Source organism: Telmatherina bonti (assembly GCF_933228915.1).
Source record: "Telmatherina bonti genome assembly, chromosome: 4".
Lineage (NCBI taxonomy): Eukaryota > Metazoa > Chordata > Actinopteri > Atheriniformes > Telmatherinidae > Telmatherina > Telmatherina bonti.
Genome location: NC_136622.1, coordinates 26,759,447 through 26,782,472, shown reverse-complemented (window position 1 = coordinate 26,782,472; position 23,026 = coordinate 26,759,447). Strand labels below are relative to the sequence as shown.

General features: G+C 38.1%; 1 protein-coding gene across 1 annotated transcript; it reads left to right on the top strand.

Moving 5' to 3' along the window:
• The first annotated feature begins 1,295 nt into the window (after nucleotides 1–1,295).
• abtb1 (ankyrin repeat and BTB (POZ) domain containing 1) lies at nucleotides 1,296–8,028 on the top strand. The gene is made up of 12 exons (XM_079238748.1): nucleotides 1,296–1,416; nucleotides 1,981–2,043; nucleotides 2,124–2,179; nucleotides 2,318–2,462; nucleotides 2,607–2,766; nucleotides 2,880–2,925; nucleotides 4,016–4,132; nucleotides 4,274–4,386; nucleotides 4,465–4,563; nucleotides 4,651–4,818; nucleotides 5,220–5,420; nucleotides 7,409–8,028. The coding sequence occupies exons 1-12, from the start codon at nucleotides 1,361–1,363 to the stop codon at nucleotides 7,613–7,615; spliced, it is 1,431 nt and encodes a 476-aa protein (XP_079094874.1). The 5' UTR covers nucleotides 1,296–1,360; the 3' UTR covers nucleotides 7,616–8,028.
• The last annotated feature ends 14,998 nt before the right edge of the window (nucleotides 8,029–23,026 follow it).

Genomic DNA, 23,026 nt, shown 5'->3' with positions numbered 1-23,026 from the left:
GTTACTAAGCAACCAGGCTTGCTACTAACTAGCCATTATTAGCATGCAACCGGCTATTAGCTGAAAGAAACGTTTATGCAACATAACACATCAAACCTTAATAATAAGCATACATTACACATTTTCACCGAACAATCACACAGTTCCCAACCTCCCTTCTTACCTGCAAAGAGCAACAAAAAACATGTTTCAATGCCAGTTCGCCACACACAACTGCTTCGCGCTTCTGTGTTCTCATTGACTTAACATCGCGAGAGTTCCCTTTTTGCTGAAGAGTGCAGCGAACTTCTGCTGGTAGAAGTTTGGCGCTACATCATGCTGGATAATATTACATTTCTGAACCATAAATCAACTTTTCTTTGTCAGAAAAACACAGACACTTTTCAAAACACTTTGAACATTGGCTGTACTAAGTACAAATAATTAATAATCAAATCAACATGAAAACAACTGCAATCTGAGTGCAGGGACCCACTGATGAATCTGTCTGCCACATATGCACTGGTAGAAAGGGGAGAATCAAGTTCCCAATATGAAGATGTAGTCCTGACATCACAGTGTCCTCAGCTTCACCATCACCCGAATACAGTTTCGTCATTCAGAGGTAATACGTTTATATTCCGCGTTTTCACTACAAATTTAATCACATTATAATGTAAGTTTCACGTTTTTTTTTTTTTAGTTTTTTTTTTAAACAAAACAAAAAACTAACATGTTGTAACATGACTTGGTCCCAAACATGTTTTTTTTATTCGTGTGACAGCTCTACGTTTTGTACAAAAGAGATGTAAAAAAGACTTAACCACCACATTTAAATAAAATGGCGATTATGTTTTTCTACAAAAGTAATTGCAGTAGAAAAGCCTCTCAAACATACAGAAAATAACATGACAAATGCTGCGTTCATGTTACCAATGTTAGCTCGGATTTCCAGGATTTAACGGACACTGACACACTGTTAGGTTAAAATCTGGTTTGTAATCTCAATTGTAAAGAAAAAGAATTCATTGTTTTATATTTGTACATAATTATATATATCCAAGCTCTGTACATCTAAATTCGCATAAATAGCTTCACATGAGAATCGTTAAAATCCACGTTTTTTCCGTTGTGTGAAGTATCACTGCTAATTCTTACATGAGTGGAAGTGAACGCTCTCTAGTCACGTGACTACTGAACCATTTCGACCAAAACATTGTACGCTCGCGGCTTGTCAACAACTGTTCAAGAGGTGTGCGAGCCTGCTAACTTCCTCACCGTCTACCGAGCAGCCTTTGAAGCTTCATCAAACCATCACTTACCTGTCCGGTTGACAGGCCGTCTCAATGCATTACAGAGGACCGAAAACACCGAGGCGATCATGGATGTGTACGATTTATTTAGTAGTTGCAGAAAAGGCGACATTTGTAGAGTCAGGTAACCAGCGACTCTGTTGACGTTATTTTCCTATGCTTGTTCTGAAAGCATGGACGCAACATAGCTGTAGTTGTTATCATTAACTAACAAAACAGTAGCTTTATTTTGCCCTGCCGTCTCGCTGCTCGACGCAAAGCTGATGTTTTGCATATAAGCGGGGAGCGGAAGCCGTGTTGCTAACATTAGCTCTGATGACCCAGCTTGTAACTTAGGCTAACATTTGTAGGTCAGCTCCCCAGTTTCCAGATGCAATGAAGATGTCAGTGTCAGATGCCCAGCAGAATGGTACATTTACACTGAAAATGTCCAGTAAATCACCAAACGTTTCAGTAAAGCTCTGCAGAATACAGATTTAATGTTCAAATGTATATCAGAGTCAACTGACATAACACTACAGGTGAAATGGACAAAATAACTGCCTTGTGCAAAGCTACGTTTTGCCTACCATGCATGTTGTTGAAACTTGCATTTGTTTCAGTCTACTGAAAGGGATTGATTCTGTTTTGCTCTGTTAGTCTATACCAGCATCTCACTAGAAACACAAATTTTCTTTCTTTTTGTAAGATACCTTGTTGAGCAACGAGACGTGGACCTCAATGTGAGAGACAAATGGGACAGCACGCCTTTGTAAGTTCATGTTTTGGCAGATAATCTTAACACCACATCTTTACTGCAAATACTTAAGGCATAAACACTTTGTCCACCAGGTATTATGCCTGTCTTTGTGGTCATGAGGAGCTGGTCCAGTACCTGTTGGCTAGTGGTAAGGCTTCAATTTTGTTGGGTTGAATGCATTTTAAATAAACAGGAAGAACACACAAAGCAAATTTATGCATGGTTAGTTTTATTATTGTTTTGTTCTGATTTTGTTTTTATAGCTTTTGTATTGCTCGACTTTCAGGTGCCAAGTGTGAAGCCAACACGTTTGATGGTGAGAGATGTGTGTACGGCTCTCTGAGTGACTCTATTCGGCGCCTGCTCAAAGATTATAAGTGTGTCAGTGTCCGTGCGATGCAGCGGAATGATTTTAACTACTTTCTGCACATGTAAGTTCCCCAGGTGTTTCAGTTCTCTACCTTACAGCAAAAGGTGAAAACTAAATAACAAACTGTTTGTTTACTACGTTTACTGTTTGGAAAGGGAAAATGTTGTCTGTTTATCTAAAAAGTGTTTCTGCATTTCACCTTTAGGTTACTTGAGCAGGGTCAGCACAGTGATGTCAAGTTCCTTGTTCATGGACAAATGTTTCCGGCCCACCGATGCATTCTCAGCGCACGCTCAGAGTACTTTACCGAAATGTTTGAGACCAAATGGAAAGGAAAGAACCTTATCACTCTCAAGCACCCTTTGGTAAATAGATATGTTTACTAGCTTATTAATTCTGGACATTTCACTCTGTCACTTTATATTTTCCGGTAGAATACGGGCTATTCCAGTACAAATAAATGCTGTGTTGGTTTCAGATCAATCCTGCAGCCTTTGGAGCCATCTTGCAGTATTTCTACACAGGTGAGTGTGTATCCGAGCAGCAAAAATTCAGGCTGTTAGAAGTCAACTGTTCAGTTCACTTCTGCAGCTTTTTAATGACCATCACTTACTTAAAACTGTTTCCAGTTGTGCATATAAATATGTGTTAACTGTGCAGACATATTCCAAAAAAAAACCCCAAAACAGGTTGCCCTAAATAAATAAGCAATAAAATATGTGATAAATAGGAAAGATTACTCATATGCAATCAGTAAAATAATATGTTTGATCTCATAATTTAATTAATTAATCTTTTAAACTACTAATCAAGACTTGCAGTTTTTCGGAAAAAAAATCTTAATATGCTTCTCAATTTATTGTATTTTAATTAAATTGGGCCAGGCTTATCTAATCTTACTGACAGAGAAATGGTGCCAAAAAAACAAACGCTTTTACTGCAGTTCTCTCCTTGGCTAAATAACAGTAGCTGCTGCTGGTTGCATCCACTGGGTTTAAAGTACTCAATCAGTTTGTGTCTGGTATCACCGCTGTCCAACTACTTTTTTTTCTTGTGAAAAGCCAGTTTGTTTCTGATATTTTATAGTTGACTGAGAAAATGGGCATACATTTTGATTTATGTAAACAAGCTTAAGAGTTGAGACAAATTAAAACAAAACATGAATTTGTAAAGATGATTTCCATAAATCATCAAGCAGAGAATTTTTGCTATTCTTTATTTACAGAGAGGTGAAGCAGTGAAGGCATAAAACTGGTGAAATACACAAGTAGTACTTGCATACTTTAAAAAAAAATGTTTTTAAATCAATAAGGAATAGAAAGTTAATCTGGGAATTAGGAGCAAGTATTGGTTACAAACCTGAATTTTTTAAAATGCACCTTTTAATATTACGTTGGAGTGAATTGGTAAAGCAGATCAGCTTTGTTAAAGCAAAAGGATAAACTGTACTGAGAGGAAGTTTACTGAACCAACACTGTAAAGAAAGCAACTGTGATGATGTGCAACTTTCTCCTGAATTCTCAGTCTTTGTGATGTTTGTAAAAAATACAATTTAAAGACAAAGGCTGGAAACGTGTGAATGTAACTCTCCATTTACTTTTGCATATGTAACAGGAAGAATGGATATCGATATAAGTCTAGTGGAGGACAGCCGGCGACTCGCTAAGCAGTGCAAAATGGCTGATCTTATCGAAGAGCTGGAAAATAAATGTAAACAAGTGTATGAATTTGGTAAGACATACCACCATTAATACACCATGTGTTTGTGTATTAACCATAAAACAAACTAAGGTATTTTAATCCTTTAAGGTTTTTTTCTGGAGTTTTGATGGATCTTATTAGTGATGAATCTCTTTTACTCTCATTCTGAAGTATCCAACAAGCCGGGAATCTGCGTGAAGGTTCTCAGCCTGGAGCCTCAGACTTGTCAGCTCCAGGAGGAGATGGCTCAGTTAGCAGACTGTGCACTACCCACCGAACTAAGAGTAAGGACTTGATAGCAGTGAAATATATAATGTCAATACTCTGTAGCTGACATACTGTTAACTTCTGATTCCCCTCAGGTTGGATTCGGTGAACTTCCCTTTAACAGAGTTGACTGTTTCCCTACTTATCCTGACATCTGCTTCAGAGTAGATGGCTATGATTTCTTGTGTCATAAGGTACAAAACGGAGGATCCTTCAGAGAACCTGGCTTGATCCTGACAGATTAATGTGACTCCTTGCTGTGTCTGTGTGTGTGTTTCCAGGCATTTTTCTGTGGACGTAGTGATTATTTTAAAGCGTTACTGGAAGACCATTTCAGCGAGGGCGAACAGCTGCAGTACCAGCCCAGCACCCCAGTGATAACTTTACACAACATCTCCCATGAGATCTTCATCCACATCATGTATTACATCTACACTGATGACACAGAGGTTTGTGCACAGTTTTCAGTCAGACTGGTGTTTGTGTTAAATTGCACCTAAAATCCCAGACTCTGATGAGAACTAATAAGTTTTAGATGCATTATGGTAAATGTCGTGGCGCATTTTGCTGCCAAAGGTTTCAGATGTACTCTTCACAAGGTGGAATACAAATCATGCAACAAGAAAGTGAGTCACTTTGCTCTTCCTACATATTTCAGATGAAGGCAAATGCTTTCAGTGGCTGTGTAATTATGCAAAGTGTCTTGCCATTTAAGAAAAGTCCAGTTTGTCAAATGTGCTTTATTTGGCCTTTTTAAAAAAAATGTAAATTGTGTTTCTTTTGAAACCCCCTTTACAACAGCGTCAATGCTTCCTGATTGCTCAAAATGATGATCCTTTTTCATAACTAGCTGACGATGGAGAACGTGTTTGACGTGCTGTGCGTGGCTGACATGTATCTGCTGCCGGGGCTGAAGCGACTCTGTGGGAAGACCCTCGCAAAGACCATTTGCGAGGACAGCGTCCTGCACATGTGGAAAACAGCCAAGCTCTTCCGGCTTTCGCGGCTGGAAGATCAGTGCACAGAGTTCATGGCGAAGAATATTGAGCGGGTTAGTTATGTCTTTGTGTTAAAAAAAACGGTGTGAGCTTGCAGCTTGTGGGGCCTCACTATAATTTTGTTGTTATTAATGTTCTGGGTTCAGTTGGTGCCTTAAAGGATCTGAGGCTTTATTGTAATAGAATAGAACATTGTTGGAAATAGTTACCCCATTTCTTATCAATAAGAGAAGTTGGATTCGATCTTTATATTTAAAGATTAAACATGAAGCTGAAGCGTTCGTGCAATTAGCATAGCTTACTGTAACTTAACTGTAAAAGCAAGGGTCAGGAAGTTAGTAAATATGACATTATCTGTTAATTAGTCAACTTCACTTAACTCCAGATGCAGATTAGCTATTCTGTGTCTCTGCAAGTCCATGCAAACGATTATGATTCACATTTAGTAGACAGTTGTTTGAGTAAATATGCATATTCCCCAAAAATGTCAGCAACTGCTTTTAGAAAACTCTTTAGCCACAGAAGAATATGTTGCTTTCATTGTTGCTTTGTCTTCAGTCAGTGGCCTAGTTGCATAGATTGTGCATCTTATAGAGATTGTTAAAAAAGTTCAAAGTGAAACTGAGGAGAGTTGTTATGATGCACCTGTACATAGTTGTTGTATCATCTGCAGTATTTTGTGGCTGACACGCTCCTAGTTTAAGGATGGAAACATGAGTACTGGCGCAAAACCCTAACTGTGCAACTATGAACAGGGTCCGTAGCAAAACCTATTTTAGATAAATAGGTATATTTTTAAGGGCTCATCAGTTTATGTCAAAGCATTTGTTGAAGACTATCTTGCTATCAGCCAGTTCTTTCTTTGACCTGAAGGGTTTTAAGCTCATATATAATTCTCTTTAAACCCACCAGCCTTTTCATTTTCATTTATTGTGATGATACCACTTAGTCCAATTCAGGGTTGCAAGAAATTAGCCCAGAAATTAGCAGCTGAGAGTCAGGGTACACCCTGGACAGCTCTGCAGGACAAAGACACAACCACTCACGCTCACATTCACTCCTAGGGAAAATTTAGAGTAACCATTAACCTAACATGCATGTCTTCGGATGGTAGGAGAAAGCTGGCGTACCCGGAGAGAACCCATGTGTACACAGGCAGAACATGCAAACTCCACACAGAAAGGCCACTGTGCCAAACCTTCCCCCAGAATGCTGTATGGCCAGCATCCCAAACAAAACTAACCAATTGCAGCTGCAGTGGTTCAGGAATTCTTAGTCTTTAGAGTGAAATTGCAAATAAGCTACAACTTCACCCTTATCAGAGAGGCCAGACTCACTGCAAAATAGAGGGGAGAAAATATTCTAAATCTATCACACAATTAACTAATCATGGTTCTTAAAAGGACTTAAAGACATCAAGGAGCCTAACCAATCGCAGTTGGTTAGGCTTCCAGACAGCCCTGCCGTTTGTCTCTGCAAACAGGGGACCGTGTTGGCCGTTATCAGCAGGAGGGAATGCAGGCTTCATGCCACTTGGAGTTTATTTAACAGAAACGATACAGGAAAGCAAATGCATGTTTTACTGTGTTTATAGGGCCTAAAAAATGTGCCGATCTTGGTTATGAATGAAAAGAAGCCGTTGCTTTAGGATATGTCACACAAAGACCTGTTTTAGAAAAGTGCAAGAATATGAACATTGATGAAAAACACAACAGAGAAAGGAAATGCAGATCATTTTCACTTGTTGGTATTTTGTTCATTTTGATATTGCACAACTAGCTTTTTATCTGGCTGTACCATCGTAACAGAAAACTGATTAAATGCCAACTTCCACAGTGATATAATCTTATTTTAATTTCTGTTTTAGTAGTTTGGTTTAGTCACATATTTTTGTTGGGTTTTGAAAGCTACCAGCTCTAGATTGTCACAGTGCCTTAATGCTCAGATGTTACGCTGATGTTCTGGATATTCTGGTCAGCCATGTTCAGTTCCCCCTCAAGAAAAATTCACCCTGTCCACCTCTCACGTCCATCTGTCACAGCTGGTGGAGCAAGCCGAGTTCGCTGAGATGATAAAAGAGGACGCTGCATCACTGGAGGAGCGCCAGGAGACGGATTCCGTCCCGCTTGTGGACGACATCCGCTACCACATTGCCAGCAATGTGCAGACGTACAGTGCCATCGAGGAGGCTAATCAGAAACTAGAGGCTTTGGAAGAGCTACTCTCCAGCATTAATATTGACTGTTGAGGGGGTCCGCGGGTTTTCAGTTGCAGTTTTTGTGGAGATGTTAAGTTGGACTTTTGAGGTGAGATAAAACAATAGGTAAAAAGATTAAAACATATGCACTTTTATGTTTCTGATCTCTATTTTATGTGCATTCTATGGCACAAAATGTACTATATTTGATGAGATCTAGTACTGATGTCACATGAGTACTCATAGCTGTTTAAAGCCACTTCAAAGACTAGCATACTGAGTGTGACAGAAAAGTGTTCAGTTGAAGGTAAATGTGTGAAGTTCTTCAAGATAGATTGTGATAAATAATAATGTTTTCCATGTTTACTACAAAATATACTTGCATTGCACATGCATGAATTTATTTTAAATCATAATTGCAGCTACTAGCTTTATTACTTAGCTGATTTTCCTTTTCTTTTAAAATGCAGTTCATCCCTGACTATGATATATATCTTGAGGAACTTTATCCAATTTTATTTTTATGACTTTTTTTTTTTTTTTTTTTTAAAGCCAACGTAATCAATGCCATGATCCAACACACACACTTTAAAACTACATATAAAAGAGGGGTTATATGTCCTTATTGCTTCTTCAAACTCTAACCTTGATGCTATATACAATATACTTATTATATATTTGCTTGGGTTTTTGCATCTCTGGTTCATTTCATTGTAAGAGTGACATTCCTCCAGTGTGAATAATCATGTTTAACACCCTGTAACATATTCATTTTGTTTAAACCTTATCTTCTTTTTCACCAGCAAACCTCTTTGTCTCATGTATGTACTAGAACATAAAATTGTTTGCAGTGATGTCCATCTCCTATCTCCCACTGTTATAAAAACAAACATTTGCTCAAGTAGTATTGTATGGCAAGTACAAGCGTGTTTCATTCAGCTTAAGTTGAATTGTGTTCTACATTGCATTGGGGTTACTTTAGACTGAATTGATTTGAGTGCTTCCAGCTCCACAATCATCAGAATGAAACAGTCTTAAAAACAGTTGGGTTGTACTTCTTTTGGGTACCATCTTTTTCATTCAATGCTTTCAGCCCTTTAAAATTTCAATTTCTTCAATAATTGAGTTCTTAACGTTCCCATTAGCTGCAGTATTAGGGAAGTACTTACATCTATTCTACAGTAGATATAATAACTTTTAACAAAATAACCAAGGTATCACATTTCTGTACATAATGCTTTTTTAAAGTTTCAGATGAAAAAATGGCAAAAATCATTAAATTATGAGATATAATGTCTTCAAATTGACTGTTTTATTTCAGTTTTAATAATTTCACAGTATAATGGCATCTTTACATGGTTGAATTTTTCAATATATAAAATGTATATTTAACAAAACATAATTTGATACTACTTGGTTTAACCCATGCTTATATTTCTCAGCTATTAAACACTTCTTGCATATGCATATTCTCACAACCCATGAGGTGAGGACAAAAATAAAGATCCACAAATTTCAACAGTGAAATTGAACAAAAATTAACATATATCGATATAATTTGTGTGTGAAAATCAGTGGGCGAGTGAGTGGTAAAGGATTTACACGATTAAAGTATAATTGTGTGTAAAAGAAACCGATCATTGCAACAGGGCTTCCTGCCATAGGAGTAAATGGCAAAGAGGAAGTGTTAGTGGTAGCTAGAATCTACATGTTCAAACAGCAGATAAGCCATTATTAGACACATAAAGAATGCTAATAAACAATTTTTAAAAGTCATGAAAATATTTTAAAAATGTCCTCTGACTCATTTAAGGTTTTACATGCCTACATACATGTTACTGTTGAGGATAATTTATAATTTGTTCATGCAATCAATAAATAAATCTAAATGTACTATTTCCAAAGTAATTGGCAAAATAAATATTCATGTTCATATAATGGATAAACATGGACACATTAGCCTCATACTAGCAGTTAGCCACAAAGTTTTTGGATTTAAGTAAAAAAGTTTGCAAAGTCATTGAAGATTTTCTGTTAGTCACTATATTCAACATTTACTCTGTGAGAATGATGACAATAGTTAACTTATTTTTTAAATGAAAGCAGCATAAAGTGTTTTTGTAAAGTCAGAGAGAGAAGCTAATTTCAGATAACGGCTAAAGATGGCGCCATTTCTCATTTTATCTTCATACTCTGTTTCCTTTCACCAGTAAATGGTCGCTTCTCAAACCTTTTCACAAGTTAAAAACAAATAATTCTCAGTCCAGGTCCCTGAACTAATGGGAACACGTTGTGAATGGTGCTATTTGGCTGTGTTTATGCATCACAAGTTCACAACATGCACTCTTGAGCAATATAAAAAAGTTGCACAGCATGTTAGCAGTAATTTAACTGTGTGTACATTCAGTGTACACACTTTGTGTTTATAATTGGTATCCATGTCAGCTCCATTGCTCTTATTTTACTAAGTGAAAACAAAACTATTTGTCAGCTCAATGGAGCTTTGAAGATTAAGTTAAAATCTCAGCAGTTGGGTTGCTGTTGCGACACGTTGTGTCCATCCTTTAGAAAACAAAGCTCTTGGCTTCCTGCCTGCAGCCTGCTGAAGGCTTACATGCTGAAAAAGACAGAATAAACAACCTATTTAGTTATTACTCCAGTAAGAATCCTTTACAAATGTTTTATGGGTGTTGCCAAGCAACTTGATTTGGTCTTGGGGTTCATTACAACTTACGTCAGACAAATGAATATACTTCTAACATTTTATTCGCTTTCCTTGGAGACTGTGTTGACAGTTCACGTTTAACATCCTCAGAACTGTATGCCTTCAAGTCAAAGCATAAAAAGGAAAAGGTCTGGATGCTGTTTGGAGTTGAATACGTCACTTCAATAGTTTTCACACATTCACTCTGCAGCTCTGGGATGCTCTGTTGGTCTTTGTGAGAGCCCAAGTCTTTCTTAGAGAGATATTCCAGCATGCTTCCAAAAGGTCACCAAGTGAGACAAAGTGTGAATATAGCAAATAATCATTCAGAGCATTTTAAAACATGTGTGGATTAGTTGCGGCTTGATCATTTCTTCTCTGCTGCCATTTTATCTTCAAGTAAATATTAACTGAAAAACCATCATCATGGACACATGTCTGCAACTCTCAGCATGCTTATAACAGGCCAACGATTTCCTCATTGAACTTGCATCATATGTCACATCATCTAAGTGCTTCCCTCTTTCACGGATCTACATGTGAGAACACATGTCTGGGACAAAATGTCCTTTTGTGAGGCGCTTGTGTTAACAGCAACTGCAGGAAAAATCCAGGCTGAATTGTTCACTGCACTGAAAATTTCATGTTATTATCAATTGAGGCATTATGGCTTTTTGGCCTCCAGTGTGTAGTTTTAATTCTTAGTTTTTTATTTTTTTATTTTAAGGTTTTTTTGTTGTTGTTGTTTTTAAAATATCAGCAACCTTAAAAACACTAAAGTACACATCAATGGTAGTGATTCCATCTTACAGAGTTTACTATACCCTCTAAGTAGAGGGTCTTCAATTTACAAGGCTACATGTCAGACCTGAGACAAAATACACAGAACCCCGACTGACCCCAAATGCATTTACTTGTCAGAAGATTTGCACACTTGAGTTAAGACAGCAAAAATTTGTGTGTGCACAGTTTTCAGACTGGTGCTCTTGTTAAATTACACTTAAAACCTCATATTTAGCATAATCTAATTGGAACTAAATTTTTAGCCAGCACTTTTAGTAATCTGTTTTAATCTTCAGACTCCTATAAGAGCTAATACATTTTAGATGCATTGTGGTTAACATTTTGGTGCATTTAGCAGTCAAAGAGTCAGACGCACTCTTCACAAGGTGGAATACAAAAACACGCTACAAGAAAGTAAACCACTTTGCTCTGCCAACAACCTTCAACTTTCAGATAAAGGCAAATGCTTTTAGCGGCTGTGTAATTAACTCAAGGGTCTTGCCATTTGAATCAAAATGATATTTTAACCCTTTAAGGCCTGGCCTATGACAAAGTGGCAAGAAAAGAAAATTGTCAAATGATCAGAGACTGACTGTGTTTCTTCCTGATAGCCCAAAATTATGGTTTAATGCCTGATGGTTTTCCTTTTAAATGTGGAAGTCTGACTATCTTTGCCTACAAGTTCATATTTCTGGAGAGTGTGAGGAAAATAAATCCACTGTAATTAGGTGAATTTTCAGGAAACATTATTTATATTCACATATCTAGCTTGACTATAACAGTACTGGTGGTTCTTAAACTTTTACGACAAACATCTCATCAGCTAAAATTAAAGTTTGTTTGTGCTAAGTGCAAATTAGCAGATGTTAGCATTGCTAATATGCTTAACTGAGCTTCAGCTCAAAGCACAAATGTGCATTTGTACAGACTTGTAGAGCTGCTAGAATGTCTTTGGTCTTACTTTCCATTGTGATTATGTAATACTCATGTTTTCAGTTAACATGGCTTACTCTGAAATCTCATTGTCAACACAGCAGTTAAAACACTCTACAGCCTTTCAGGCAATCAATCATATTTTCTTTTATCTGCTTTTCTAAGTAATTGTGGTCACAAGCAATAACCTGTTCTGGACTTAGGACATTAATAATAGCATAAGCACTGGCATCGTTTCACAGATAAACGTGATGTTTTTCATGTTTTTCATTACTTTAACCTTACATGTATTGATATGGCACTACCAAGAACTTGTAATTGTAATCCAAGTAATGATATTCTATTACAGAGGAAATGGCCCATGCCATTAGAGGTTTTTTTTCTCATCTACTAATTACTCATATTTCTGTCATGCATGCTTAGAAGAAATAACGTGACCAGGGTAATAAAGGTTAAAATCTTATGACTCATGAGTTATGCAACTCTGTTTCTCACAGACTGTTACATTTGCAACAAAATATCTGACAGAAAAATAAGGCCATATGTTTGCTCAGTCTTTTAACACTAAAAGCTATTATCTGTATCTGCTAAGTGTAGTTTTGGGGCAGCTTCCCTTTAAAATGTCTAAGACCATTTTTTGCTTTTTTTTTCTGCTCAGACGTTACTTTAGGTTCTATATAGATCACGTGTTCAGAACATGGAGTGTTGTATCATTCACACCATATGGCCTCTTTGCTTTCCAACATTCGCAATATGCCCCTATATGTGGTTCGCATGTAGAATGCAATACATACTGGAGCAGATGGAGAAAGCTGCAGGTGGTAACACATAAAGCAGCTAAAGTGAACTGTATAGCAAATAAGAAAAGAATAACTTGCTCAATCTCCTTTGTTGAAAAAAAAAAAAAAAGGAATCCATTTTAAGCGCTTTTATGTTTTTGTGCCATCATTTTCAAGTCAACTCAAAAAGAGCTTTGAACACAACATACTGGTCCCAGTCTACCGTGAAACATTCTAAATGCTACATTATTTTACAGTTATGGTTACACTCATGTTTGAACAACATTCTAGTGTTGTAGTTGGTGGTGGCGGAGAAGTTCAAAATACTTCAAACAAGATCTCCTTGCAGCAAAGCTAGGCAAGAAACAAGCAGACGTTGTGAGCTAAGGATGAATTAAACAGGTTGCAGAACTGGATTTAAGATAAATATTACAAAGACCCATCAAGAGGGAAAGTAGATTTTATAAAGGAGGTGATAGCTTATGCAAAACAGCTGAGTGATAGCCGGTGGCTGACGATGGCTGCATGGCAAATGCAAGAGGCAAAACTTTTAAACAAGAAGAGAACACCAGCTTGCAAATTAGAGAGGTAGAAGTCAATGAAATTACATTATATTAAACAGTTCCTGTAATCACAGCTAAAGGTGGTCCACCAAAATGTGTTATTCTGTTTTTTTTTTTAAATAAATATTATTCATCGGACATGTAAAATGCTTAAAGGAACTGTTTGGTTATTCTATTTCATCTTTTAAAAAAATATAGCACACTGGAATGATTCCAAGTTTGTCACAGACATTTAGAATATAAAAGATCATTTTTTGCAAACAAAGGATCTTCTAATGCTGGATACACACTCCTTTATGTCATAAATGTCAGATAGCATTTCCACAGTGCAACCCATAATCAACACTGTAACATCAAGTTTATCCAAATCATGTTTTTGAATGGTGTTTACTGTGACCGCATCCTGTAAACACTCATTGATGTGACCTTGTCTCTACATGACACATTCTGCTCGGCTACATAAGACATAACTCGGTGCTGCTGTCCCTGTCAATATCCTAATTTGCTATTAATTAGAGATTACCACCTGAGAACGGTGGACGGGGTAAGCCCATACTTAGCAGAGACTGACCTGAAAAGCTTTTACTCTGTCACGTTTTACACAATCTTACAACTTTAATGTGTTTTTATTTTTGCTTTAACACTTAAATGATCCTGTGATTATAACACAAACAGAGTGGACTCTCGATGCATTATTGCTTCGCTATTTCAAGTTGCACCACAGTGGATTTGCAGTTTTTAAAGGTCGTTTAAAAACACATTTTTATTTCTTGGCATTTGAGCAAGACTGAGTTGTCATCTGTGTCCTTGTATGTATTTTAACTGTTCTTTTTAATTTATCTCTTTATTTCACCATTTTATTATTTTATGTTGTTTTTATTCACTTGCTGTTACAGTACAGTAGTTTGGTCAGCTGTTTGCTTTTTTTTAAAGTGCTTTATAAATGAAAATGGTATGGAAATTACATATTGCCAGGCATGTTTAGGACTTGGGCCAATCCAGTGTCATCTAAGACAGCCATTATGTAAGGACTGGAAGTGTAAACATTACACACGTCTAAACGTTAAGTTACCATTAATAAGGTCTCCTTGGAGGATTATGTTGAAATGAGAAGGGTTCAACAGTCATTTTCTCCACATTTTCACAGCTACGTCTTGCCTAAGGATGCCTATAAAGTTTCATCAACACTGCCTGCAGCTCAAGCTTATCAACCAGGAATTCTGTTTATCTCCCTGCTCTGCGTGTAGGCTCTGCTTGGAAGTGTGACAGTCAGATGCTTACACTTAACATAGCCACAGTAATATGGGATTAAGTCTTACATGCTCTCTTGAAGCATTAGCAGCCAGGGAACAGACTAGCAAGTGAGCAGTGGTCGCATTAGTCAGCTTTGACAAAGACGGCGGACTCCGTCAAAGCTGCGTAAATATATCTGGCAGCGCCTCACAGAAACAAAACATACTGTGCCACAATGAAGATCATTTAATTTTCAGGTTTCAACTCGCTGATGACAATCAGACAGATGTTGACTTCGTGACTCACAATGAGTCCGTCTTTCCCCTGTTTTTTTGTATATAGTACAATACTAAGCTTCACTTGAGGTGAGTCACAAGGTTGCCAGGGTAGAACATGGTAGTCTCTGCAGAGATACCCATAGCGTCTCCATGTGAGACAGGATTACACTGTTAACATGTGACTGTTCTGCCCTTAGACAGACCTTTGTAACAGACAGGCCAAATCTATCCAACACAACAAAGTCGGGTCAGAACTTTTTAAAAGTAAACATTGAATTTCAGGAGATGCATGAAACATGCTCCGAGAACTAAACGTTTGATCTGCTGAGGCTCCAAGCAACAAGTTCACTGTAGTTTCAGTTTTTAGAACAAAAAATGCAAGTATAATTTGCCTGCAATTAAGGTATTACAAGTTTATACTTTATAAAGTATAAGTGGATTTCTGCATATGCATGAAACTGGAACTGTATGCATGGCCACAGTATACACGGTCTTACACGTGTGCCTGCAATTAAGGTATTACAAACTTAAACTTTATACCAATATATACGGTAAAATATTGTTACATTGCATACACTGTGGCCATGCAAATAGCAGCAGTCAATCTTTCGTGCACTATTACAGTGGACAGAAAAAATGCTATGGTTTCATGTTATAGTTTCATATCCCTCATCTGACAGCTGGCCAGTGACGCATCCTTCTTTTAGGCCCAACTTTATCACGAGTCATGTTGAACTGGTTCATGTTATTGAAAACACTGCTCCACAGACAGGAATGTTAAAGGAACATAGCCTATGAGCTAGATGGTGGAAAATAGAACTGTAGAAATCCCTTATTTATATGATGAAATCCCTGGGCTTCACTGTCAGTCTGATATTCTGTGGATCGTTTGAAGTTTTACGTGTTTAGCCTTCGCATTGAGAGGAGCCAGTTAAGGTGGCTTGGACATCTGGTCAGGATGCTTCCTGGACGCCTTCCTGGTGAGGTGTTCCAGGCACGTCCCTGTGGGAAGGGACCCCGGGGAAGACCCAGGACATGATGGAGGGATGTCCTGGGTCCACCTTGGGACCCCCCCCCCTTAGGAAAGTTTGGGCTTCCCTGTTTAGGCTGCTGCCCCTGCCACCCGACCCCGGATACGCGGCAGAAAATGGATAGAGGGATGGATGAATGGATAGACGGATGGATGGATGGATGGATGGATGGATAATACTTTAAGGTCAAGTCATGGACTCATGCTTCCCTGATCAAGAAGTAGTATACTTAAAGCGGATTTATATCTATATATTTATATATAGTTTAGCTATAGCAAGTATGCTATGGACTATGTACCTTTAGTGTACTAGTAAGTATTCTAACTTAAAACTTCTTGGGACTAGATTGGAACGATTTAAGTGAATAAAAGAAAACTTAAAGTAAGTATTCTTAAATAAACTAGAATGTGGACTGGAAGTAGCCTACTAGTGAAGAGAAGAGTGTAGGCCTACTTGTGGTATAACTAAAGTATACTTGAATAAACTAAAATATGGACTTAAAGTATACATGTAGTACAGAGAAGAGCTTTAAAAATTAAGTTATTTGAAAGGGTAAAATCCTAAATTGCATATCGACTTACAGAAAATAGAAGTAGCCTAAAATTATTGCATTTTGTCTTTATTCAAAACTAATAGAAGTGGCTATTGAATATGGAGTTCCTATATATAGTGATGGTTTTGCCTTGCTAATTCTTGGTTTTGCATATTAGTCGGTGTGCCATCTAGACAGCTCCTTCTTCAGAACACCAAAGGGCAACTTCAGAAAGCGGGTTTAATCAAACTTAGTCATTTCAAGTGGACTATAAGGAAACCAAGTATTCTGTTTCACAATGTATGTTAATGCTGAACTCTGAGTTAATAGCGTGTGAACACCAACTCAGTGAACATAACCTGCTCATTGATATGTTTAAAACTTAATCCAGTTTATCCTGTTCAGCTGCACATCAAGATTGAACTAAACTGCTTTTGTTTCCTTTTCTTGAAAGACTGATTGTTATCAAGGCACAAGTCATTCGCAGGAATCTCCACTGAAAGGCTGATGCGTTTAGAAATGTCATCATTCCTCCTATTAGTTTCTTTTGTTTCACTCTGCAGCCCATGATTTATCTGAATAATATTCCCAGCCCTCGTTTAACTCACCAAATTTAATCTAATACAGAAACAAAATCTTTGTGTAGGACTGCGGTTTATTTTTGTGCCAGTTTTCGGTACATTTGGTGATGCGCAGCATGTTTCAAAGATAACTGTTTGTCGACACATAAGAAAGGTTATGTTTGTTCTAGAGGCAGCGGATAAAGACGAGCATTTTACGTGTTTAGTTACTGTACGTGGGTATAAAATGTAGGATTTTTCATACTCAAGGTTTTTCAAACTTTTCAATAAAATAAAAAAGGTTGGGGCTGCAGGTGGTTAGCATAGTGGCCTAATAGCAAATGCATCACTTAGCTGGGGGTAGAACACCCACCTATGCACGGCCATTGCACTAGTTATATACTATGAGTCCACATTCTAGTTTAGTTAGGTATACTTTTATGAACTAAAATTGTTCCAGTGTAGTCTAAAGAAGCATTAAGTTAGTTAATGTTCTAGTAGGCCTACAATACAATATAATGGTCCATCGTATAGCGGCTGTAGTCTACTTAAACTTACACTCAAGCATACTTTAAGTGGCTTTATTATGCACATTTCAGTCTAATTTATTTTAATATGCAAGTCCAAAAGGACAAGAAATAATCAAGCATTTTTCACTAACACTTCATTCATTTTGTATGATCCTCTCAGATCAGCCTCTGGAAGAAACAAGCAGACAGAGAAAGCTCCACCCTATGTCCTGCCAGCGAGCTCCGTCTGAGTGGTCAATGCTAGAAGTAGTTATACTGAGCAGTGTAGGTGGATGTGGCTTTCTTCTCATGAATGTGCACAACCTAGAGACGATGACCAATCACTGAGTTCCTCCCCCGGGACGTCACTAAAATTTTGAAGTAGAGAAAACTCTCTAAAACCAATAGTTTTCATCGCCATGGAAACCAAACGTAGAGAGGACCTGTGAAACTCAAACATGTGTTCAGGTGATAAAAAATGGCGCCTCTCATATGTCTGATGAATATTCAACACTATAACACTTCAGAAAGCTCTGAAAACTAGAAATAGCACAATAGAGCGCCTTTGAAATAAACTTTAAGTACACTACTTTTGCAAAGGGCAGAAGGATGTATTCCCCATATCAGAGCATTTTGGCAGGGTTGTAAGTTTTCAGTCCCAGAAACAGTTTAGTGCAAAGCTGCCATCACACAGAGCATGTGTCATTTCTGACCATCAATAGGGATTGTATGTCTATTTCTTAATAAAGTTTAAAAGTAGAGTGTGTAAGAAATGACTTCAAATGCAAAGTGGATAGTGGCTGTCAGTCAACAAAGCTCTTCCAGGCATCAACACATTATCAACTAACCACTTGTCTGATCAAGTGGCCTCAGGTGCAGCAATGACCCTCTAGAGGCAACTCAGAATTGTGTATATCTTTCCTAGCTTCCTCTATGTGCCTTTCAAGGTGTTTCTTATCCCATATGGTGCGTTAGCCAGTACTGCAGCTTTGTAAAAATGGTGGCACAAATATGGCAACTGCCATCTACATAGAAACTGATTTTTTATTTATTTATTATTATTCATTAAAATATAATGTACCTGACATTTTATTTTGTTACATTTTGCACCTTTCATTTTTGTGACATTATGGTTCTGCTACTGCAGTCTTGCATTTCTCACAATTCTGAATGGAATGAAACAAAAAACACAAAAAGCTACTCGAGTTCTTTCACAAGAAATTATTTCATATTTGTTTAATCTTCATGAATGCTTTCTCAGTAAACACACCTATGCATTTTGATTTACATTAGATCAAGCCCACAATTTGTGTTCAGCCATACCACTTTAGATTCAAGGTTGGTTTTAGTCACAGAGAGCACTAACTTGATTTTTTTTTTCTTTTAAACAAGTCACTTTCCTGTTTCCTTGCCATTTCACCCTCAGGCATCAGAAGGCCATTGTTCTCCTGACAGATCTTTTGTTCTCTGCTGGGTGAAACCATCACAGAAACTAAAGCAGACTCTGTAGCGTTGAAAAAACACCACTTTACAAGACCCGCATGAGAAGTTGCCTCAGAGCCTAAAGAGGAAGCATACATGTAAACAAAAAAAAAAAAGAGAAGGATGCAGCTAAAAAATAAGGAACTAAAGAGCATGCTCTTCTCTTTAATGTGTTTGAAAGTTTTTTTTTTCTTGAGTCATACAATTGCACAATAAACTTATTTTCTCAGTGTCTATTTGGACATATTTATAAAACTTAAACAGGGTTTGGTACTTGCGAGTGTGAGTGAACATACTCTCATGCCCTGTTTTTAAAGAAAATTTACTTAAATTGGTCTTGAACAACTGTGGCAATAGTAATTTTAACAGTACATTGGTATCCAGTCGGTATCCAGTCTTTTGGGATACCAATCAGGATTAACCATCCACCAATCATACAGTGGTTCTGTTCAATATGTAATTAAGAGACACCACTCTGATAAAAGGGTGATATATATACCTGTGACAAAGCCTCCAGATTAAGACAATACCAATGCCAGACTATGGGAGCTCTCTGTTTATATTTTATCATGTTTTTTTTCTCAGGGTTTCACTCCTCTTCTCTGTTGTCCTCTCCAACCAGTCAAGGCAGAAAGACACTCTCTGTGTGTTTGAGATTCTGCTTGACATTTGGTAACATTAAAATGGATATTTTTTCAGCCTTCCACTGAGATCAACCTATCAATTATTAGCATTGAGAGTTATTTAAATTAGTTGTTAATCATTTACATGCAAAACTCCGTCCATCCATCCCTCCATCCATTTTCTGCCACTTTATCAGGGCTCGGGTTGTGGGGGGCAGCAGCCTAAGCAGGGAAGCCCAGACTTCCCTGTCCCCAGCCTCATTTGCCATCTCTGCTGGGGGGATCCCAGGGTGTTCAATGTGGAGGAGCAGCGGCTCTACTCTGAGCCCCTCCCGGACGACCTAGCTTCTTTCCCTGTCTCTAAGGGAGAGCTTGGCCACCCTGCGGAGGAAACTCATTTCAGCCACCTGTATGCGAGATCTCGTTCTTTCAGTCATAACCCACAACTCATGACCAAAAGTGAGAATGAAGTGAGCTCCTTATTTACCACGAGTCCGCATTACTGCAGACGCCACACCGATCCACTGTCGAGCTCATGCTCCAAGGCCCCAAAGTATTTAAACTCCTCCACTCGAGGCAGGACCTCACTCCTGACCTGGAGATGCAATCCACCCTATTTTGGCTGAGGACCATAGTCTCAGATTTGGAGGTGTTGATTCTCATCCCAGACGCTTCACACTCGGCTGTGAATTGCTAAAGCGAGAGCTGGAGATCACAACCAGGTAAAGCCAATGGGACCACGTCATCCGCAAAAAGCAGATACCCAATCCTGAGGTCACCAAACCGGATCCCCTCAAAACCTCGGCTGCACCTACAAATTCTGCCCATAAAAGTTATGAACAGAATCAGTGATAAAGGGCAGCCACGATCCCAAAGAGGGTATAGAGGTGGTCCACTCTTCTGCGACCAGGGCGAAAACTGCACTGCTCCTCCTCAATCCAAGATTCAACGGTCCGATGGACCCTATCCTCATCCACCCCCAGGGGCCTTGCCACCAAGGAGTTTTTTAACATCTCAGCAACCTGAGTCTTAAACATGCCTGAGACGCTCGCTCTTGTGCCCCACCCCTGGGCCTGGGTCCAGAGGGGGGCCCCGGGGACCCACATCCAGGCAAGGGAACACGTCTGCTAATGGTTGTCATATTCATGGGGGTCGCTGAGCCACACTTTGTCTGATCCCTCCCCTAGACACCTGTTTGCCATGGGGGACCCAACCAGGGGCATAAAGCAACATAGCTGCTAGGATCTTCAGGACACATAAACCCCTCCTCCATGATAAGGTGGTGGCTCAGAGAGGGGCAAGGCATGTGCAAAGCACATGTCTGTGTTTTATAATTGATTGGACTTTTTGAAAATGTTAAAAGAACAGGTCAATCTGCATTAAAGCTGGGGTAGGTAATGTTGGGGAGCTAGCAAGATGTGAAAGTGGCACCCTGTCTTGGCTCCTCCCCCTCTAGTTTTGCTCCTTGCGTGATCCAAGGTTTTTTTTTTTTTAACTTCTGCCAAGGAGGTTATGTTTGTGTTAAAGATAACTCAAAAAGTTATGGACGGATTTTAATTACATTTTCAGGAGTTGTTGGAAATGTGTGATCCGGGTCACCATTTGGATCCATGAATTTTTTAAAGGCCTTGGCAGAGGTTTGCGAGTGCTTTTCTAGTTTGCAGCTTTTTCCACCAACGATCTTGGCTGTTTAGTGGGAGGAGACAAATAAACCGAGCTGGGTCGGAGAAATCCTTCCTGCATTTTATCAGCCATGTTTGCCTTCCGAGTCTCTTCTTCACTACTTTGTATTTTCATCCTAACATGCTTTTTATATGCAGTGTGTGCCGGGAGAAGAAGCTTAAAAAAAATATAAGAAATGAACAACTTCAATTCGCCCCAAACATTTTGAGTGGTCAGAGTTTTTACAGATTTACAGTAAACCTAGGGGTCTTACTAAATTTTTTATTGTTCATCATTACAAAATGTATAGACTACTATCAGGATGAGGAACCACTTTACCCAGAGTAAAAAAAAAATGTCTCTGGGCAAGATTACCTAACTCAGCTTTAAGTCTCGTAAATCTATGAATTCAAGGAATTGTTTTAAGAGTTCAAGGTGAAAGATTATGAACTCTGATAAGGGTCGGTGATTTTATTGTTGTTTTTTTTTCTCCTTCTTATATCTGTGGTATAAATGCCAACACAAAAACAGTCATCTTAACAGATGCGTGGTCTTCTGTGGTCCACTACAGGACTTCCAGTTATGAGAATTGATCTACTGAGAATAACCTTCTGTTGTTTGCTGCATGTGTGAAGGAAAACCACAGGAAAAGTCTTGACCTGATTCCCTTCCCAGTGTTGATGAATGAAAATGGCTACTGACCTAACCAATAAAAAAGGTAATCAGCACTTGGACACTTTTGCAGATATCTGTTTATAAAAAACATGACTAGACAGTGCGGTCAAATGATTAATCAGGATACAACATCCAAGAATCATCAAAGTGATCATCCTTCATAACAGGAAAAGTACTGGTGTAAATAATTTACAAAAATGGTTATGAAATATGTAGCAGTAAGTTAGTTTTATGCTGCTGGATCATTGTCATGGCTTATTTAAGACATTAAAATGTACCAGGTTTTTTCCATTTCTCACATGTAAATCAACTGCTATCAAATGATTTGTTCAGTCATCCTGTTGGGAACTACACAGAGACATGAAAAAGACAGAAATGCAGATGAAGCTCCTGGAATATCATCAAATTAGGTTAATCTAGTCAGGGTAATTTTTTTTTTTTTTTTTTAAATCAAATACCATCCTGTGAAGTGGCGCACTAATTAGAAATAGAAAATATTCATAAATGCGCATTTAGAAAAAACAGAAGCTATTTGATTAATTATACGTAAATCTGACCGTTTCGGGATAAATACTTAAATAGTTGAACAAATCAAATATCCACGCGTGTGCGGCATGTCTCGTGAGATTGACACGGAACACAAGATGAGGGGGACTGTCGCTTTAAGAAGTTGGAGCGTGGAGAAGAAGCTGGTGATTTTCCACTCAAACTCATATTAAGCGCATCAGGTCATAGAAACAAACCTGTTAAACCAAACAGATTATACTGTTCAATTTAAACTATTATTATCAGTTGCAAAACAAGGAACAGCAAGCTGCTTAATAAAAGTAAGACTACAGGTAATTCCGTATCTTCTTTACACATAACAACTGAATAAATTATTTTAGATTAGGTTTATGCTTGTACAAAAGACGGATTTAAAAAAAAAGTTTATTGCGTTTGTTTTTTTATGTAAGTGAAATATATCGCTTTATTACGGGTGAAAAACACGTGTGTTCTCATGTGGTTCTCATACTCGATTTCCACGACCCTCCCGCGTAAACAAGAAACCCTGCGTTTTCCCCACTTAGGAATCGGCACAACTGAGGTAAAGATTTAAGCTTAAATTTAAATAT